The 5,334-nt window shown below is 39.3% G+C and overlaps 1 protein-coding gene across 3 annotated transcripts; it reads left to right on the plus strand.

Annotated features, from left to right (window-relative positions):
- Nucleotides 1–820: 820 nt before the first annotated feature.
- On the plus strand, nucleotides 821–4,953 carry LOC143899356 (brefeldin A-inhibited guanine nucleotide-exchange protein 1-like). Of its 3 annotated transcripts, none has more exons than XM_077409594.1 (4): nucleotides 821–2,300; nucleotides 2,396–2,704; nucleotides 2,808–3,020; nucleotides 4,569–4,952. In XM_077409594.1, the coding sequence occupies exons 1-2, from the start codon at nucleotides 2,054–2,056 to the stop codon at nucleotides 2,455–2,457; spliced, it is 309 nt and encodes a 102-aa protein (XP_077265720.1). In that variant the 5' UTR covers nucleotides 821–2,053; the 3' UTR covers nucleotides 2,458–2,704; nucleotides 2,808–3,020; nucleotides 4,569–4,952. The 3 variants fall into 3 exon arrangements, with proteins under 3 accessions (XP_077265720.1, XP_077265719.1, XP_077265718.1); XM_077409593.1 differs by having other exon boundaries at nucleotides 836–2,305; nucleotides 4,569–4,953; XM_077409592.1 differs by having other exon boundaries at nucleotides 924–2,704; nucleotides 4,569–4,949.
- The last annotated feature ends 381 nt before the right edge of the window (nucleotides 4,954–5,334 follow it).

Below are 5,334 nucleotides of genomic sequence, written 5' to 3' on the forward strand. Positions count from 1 at the left end.
CATATATGATGCTCGTGTCATCCAATCCGTTAATAACTAGTTTAAGAAATAAACCACATAAAAGAAATTTAAACTTAAGCGATAAAACGCAAGAATTACTTTGCTTTTATACGTAAATTAAATGTAAATTGAATTTTTATTTAATTTCAATCAAATACTTGTTCCTATCATTAAATTTTAATAAATATTCACTTTTGCAATTTTTATAAGTCAACATTGAAAGGTTCTATATGATCATTCATTGCATATTTTACAAGTAACATAATTTTTTCCGCGATTCGCGCAAACGGCTCCACTGTGCGCCGGGCCGGCCGAGCGCGGCCGCCGCGGCCGCAGCATATCCCCTCTAACTGGCTAGTTCGGACACAAACCATTAGCACAAACGCAAACCATGTGCGGTTACCGAGCGAAACGACGTAGTTGAGTTGCACTTTCTCAGGCGGCGCGTCGGAAAATGCGACACAGAAAAATTGACGAAAAATGCCGGAATGGCCTCTCCGCCTTTCTCAGGTTTCTCTCTGACTCTAGTTAACTAAAATGCTATAGTGTACGTGACGTAATAAATTATAGATTTTAGTTAACTAGAGTGAGTTTTGGAACATGACCCTGCTGTTCATACAGCTCGCATTCGCTAGCGTTATCATGGCTCCATCCATGAACGGAGAATAGCGTTAAGGCCATTGCACGTAACAAAGTTTTAGTCATAATCGTAAGGCCGTTGCACGTAACAAATTTAGTCATAATCGTAAGGCCGTAAGAAAATAAACCAATCACAGTCGATTATTCTCCTCGCGCTCGAAAAATAATCGAGTGTGATTGGTCTATTTTCTTATGACCTTACGATTACGACTAAAACTTTGTTACGTGCAATGGCCTTAAGAAAATAGACCAATCACAGTCGATTATTCTCCTTGAGCTCGAAGAATAATCGAGTGCGAATGGTCTATTTTCTTACGGCCTTACAATTATGACTAAAACTTTGTTACGTGCATCAACATATAGTATGGACTACGCGATTCCTATATGAAACCCTTCAAAAAGTGTCCGGTAGAGTTGATCTCTACTTCGTTCCCTCTTTGTCTGTACGCACTGGATAGAAAAAGACAGCTTGACCTCTACCAGTCGCTATCTCTTTTCTTCTACCGGTGTGAGTCGCCGGTCATACTTTTCTATACCTATGCGCAGTCCATACTATTATATGTCGATGATTACGTGCAATGGCCTTTAGCGTTGGTAGCGCGGTAGCGAGCTCCGCGAACGCACCCCCCAGACAAACTTGCATAGGTGCATAACCATATGCATAAAGAAACGGATTGGTCTTATTTCCTTATGCACGCATGCATATGGACCAATCAATTCTTTTATGCTTATGTTTATGCGCTATGCAAGTTTGTCTGGATAGATCTTGGTCATTGCACACAAAGGCCTAGTTTACACCGGACCGTTTGATTCGCGTATCAAGTACTATATCCGTATAAAATCTATATCAAATCTCGGGTTATTCCGTAGTCCAGTCAAATTATACAAAAAAAAAAGGCTTTTGCTCGGAAGTGAAGCGGTATCAATGAAACTTTTTTAGGGTTGTTGGGGAGATGTAGAAGAGCTTATTTCTGAGTTGTCGGGTTAATCGGACCGATGGGTTTTTAAGGTGGGGGAGGGGGAATGAAAAATTTTGTTTTTTCGCAATAACTCGACGAATTTTGACCGTAGATGATTTACTAACCTTTCAAGACCCTAACTTAAAATCAATATTTGTCGAGTTCTAGCCGGTGAAAGTGGGAAAAAATGTATTTTGTCGCGATTTTTTGCGTTTATCTCGTTTCCATTAATAGATAGAAATGTGCCGCCAAAGACAAAGTTGTAGGGCTTAAAGAGACCTACAAAACGAGGGGTCAGTCGTTCAGATTCGTTAAAAATTGAGCCCAGGGAAGCCTCTGGAAGTCGCGCTTTTAACGCATGGCCGATCGTCGCCGGCGGCGTTGAGCTACAGCCCAATTAAGAGCTACTCAAATGTGATTACCGCTGAGAAGTACTTCTTGCCATTCGAGTCAGCATGTCAGAGCTAGTCACTACGGATTATGGTGACACAGCACTGGACTGCCTGCAGAAGTTAATCACATATAACCATCTCACTGGCAATGTGCCTGATTCAACAAAGCCTAACAAGCTGCTGATTGTGCGCATGGTCGAGACAATTTGCGGTTGTTTCACCGGTCCACAGACCGATGAGAGTGTACAGCTGCAGATTATTAAAGCTCTGCTGACTGTAATGACAAGCCAGCATGTGGAGGTATACGAGGGTACGGTGCTGTTAACAATTTGTACTGTTTACAACGTTTACTTGTCGTCGCGCAACCTGGTGAATCAAACTACAGCCTGTGCGACTCTCACGCAGATGATCAACGTGATCTTCGCGCGAATGGAGACTCAGACGGAGGAAGAGAACGTGAGGCTTGATGAGGAACATCAGCAGGAGGGTTCTGTCATAGCAAACGGCGAAACTGAAGCTGAGCTAAGTCTTAGTTAGCTAAGTTTAACTAGTTCATCTTCATGAAACTTTATGTTGCGTGCGTCTATTTAATGACGATGGATGTAGAAAGCTCTTCAAATTACTTCGAGAGGATTATCAAAAGCGATCTCCTTATATCGCATATTTAATCAGATGTCGTCAGGGATTGCTGTCGACATTAGCTCACTTAGATAGGTACTGATGTTTATATATAAATATCATCTTTGTATGTAATGTATAAGTAAATGTAAGATGTTTAAATGTAAGATGTTAACTGTTTAATAATAATATTTTTCAGATTATGCGTGCGAATTAAGTGCGATCGGGATGCTATCAATAATCATCTTGTATCCGTTTGTGTGAGGGTATTTTTGAAAAAAAAAGAAGGCTTTCCTCCTGCGTTTTTGCGAAGAGTTTAAAAAGCTTACGCTAGCTGACGAGAAACAGGATCTCGTGGATAATTTTCTAGGGAAGTTCCACGTGGAAATGGACAACGATCCGATTTGGCAATGTACATGAATATAATTATTTATAAAATAAGAAGTTTCCTTCGCCAGTAAATAAATACAAAACAAAAAGTCGTGTTTGTTCGACCCGACTGGCCAAATAATAAATATATTCAAAATTCGCAACGTTTCGTCCGCATTTTCGGTCCTTCTCAAGTGATTCAGCTATGCATCTTCAAAAACCGCGTACAAAATATCGATTACGTCGCTGACATCGTGCCCTAACCACATCATGCACACGTAAAGCTAAAAAAGTGAAATAAACTCACGATAGTCAAAAAGATAAAAACGTTCAGAAGTCATAAAATAAAAAGTAAGAATACAATTGAATTGTTGAGTTAAAAATAGTTAAGTTATAAATAGTTAAGTTATAAATAATGTACAAAGTAAAATGTAAGGCTTACATATTCTGTGCGTCAAAACGGAAAGTGAGAACGGTAGCGCAGAACAAAGAAACGTCGTAAGCCATAACTGCAAACACATCCGTACAGCGTGACAGACGAAGTCATACTAAATGACCGATACAATAAATAGATGTGTTCACAGGTGGAAAACGAGCAGAACAAAAGCGTAAATTAAGTGACGCCAATCAAACGGTTGTAATTCGCGGGCAGACTTTCTGTGTCTTTTTGAAGATTGATTGCGCAATCGCATTTTTTAATAAAAAACATCTCAGAGATTTCACGTTTCTTAAAGTGTCGCTCCTTATATAAAATTTTTGGTTGTTGCCAATTAAAATCGTGGTTATGCGTGAGACGGTGCTTACTAACAACAGAATGATTATCGCTGTTCTTCCTAATATCACAAAAAAGTTCCTTAACACGTGTCTCTAGGTGCCTTTTGTTTGACCAATATATGCAGCGTTGCAATTAGCACAATCAATCTCATATATCAACTCCGTTTGCTTAAGATTCGGTAGCGTATCCTTCCCCCTTTTGATAATACAATCCAACTTTTTCGGAATGGTGAGGAGAACCCTGAATTCTGCATCGCGCATTGTACGGCCAACACCGTCACTGAGACCCTTAATATACGGTATAGTGATAAACTTTCGAAAATCCTGGGCTACACTGTTACTGCTAGAACTATTATTATTATTATGACGTGTCTGTAGCTCGTTAAGTCTGATGTTAATGTACTTGTTAATTAATTTTATTGGATAACAATTATTTGAAAGAATCTTTTTTATTTCGATTAAATTAAACTTATGAAACCGTACGTCAGATAAAAGAATAGCTCGGTCAACAAGATTACGTATGATATTAATTTTGTATTTAAGAGGGTGATTCGAAAAATAGTTTATGTATCTCCCCGAAAAGGTCGATTTTCGATACCAATTCGTAAGCAACACAGTCCCCTCTCGAATCACTATTGTGTCGAGAAAACTTAGAGAACTATTCTTTTCTATTTCAAATGTAAATTTTAATCTGGAGTGATAACTATTAAAAACTTTAAGTAACTCGTCAATGCCAGATATAGGAACATAATTATTTATCTCGCAATTGATCTCAGCGGAGTGCTCAGAGACGTTTAAACTTACTTCTTACTTTCAGCGGCGAGCGCCAACTAGTTAGATTTGGCGAGAGTCGTGGTGGAAAAAACCGCCATGGCACGGTATACCACAATGCGCTTTATCTAAATAAAGATGGAAATGTATATAGGAACCAGCTTTTTCACGGTCACATCAAAAAGTTGGCATAGGTCGTAACTCCAAATCACAGGGACCTACGCATTTCAAAAGTTTATCATTACAAATGCCCCTGATCATGGGCGCAGGCTGAATTGGTTGTGATATCGGCGTATAAGACTCCTAGGGATAAGTTGCAGTGTGTATATTTCGTTGCGCGACTACCATCATGAATCTCCTCTTCATGGCGTCGTGCTGGTCTATGTCATGAAAAGAGAATTGTGATTTTAGCAAGAAGAGTGATTGTTAACGTGTGCTTAATTTCAGACCAATCCGCCGTCGTTGTATCGACTGTTCAATATGTAGACAGCTTTTACGGGAATCGATTGGAGGGAGAGGAACAATATTGGTGGACGCAGTTCTGCGCCGCGATCGAGTTAAGACAATGGATTAACATCAGTTTCTCAAGAGTATCACGATAAATAAGATTAGATTTGATGCTAGTGATAATGTAGAAATGTATCATAATCATAATTTGACGATTTTATAAAGAAGAAGACCAATATCTTGTGTAAAGCTAGCTAAACATTTTTATGCTTCCAGTATCTTATATAGCGTTTTTTACTGGGCCGGGTTTGCTCGCTCTGAGAGCGATTATCGACGTCACCAGCAAATCAAGCAATAACATTAGT

This window comes from Temnothorax americanus, unplaced genomic scaffold (genome assembly GCF_048541705.1).
Source record: "Temnothorax americanus isolate GAGA-0224 unplaced genomic scaffold, ASM4854170v1 Scaffold265, whole genome shotgun sequence".
Lineage (NCBI taxonomy): Eukaryota > Metazoa > Arthropoda > Insecta > Hymenoptera > Formicidae > Temnothorax > Temnothorax americanus.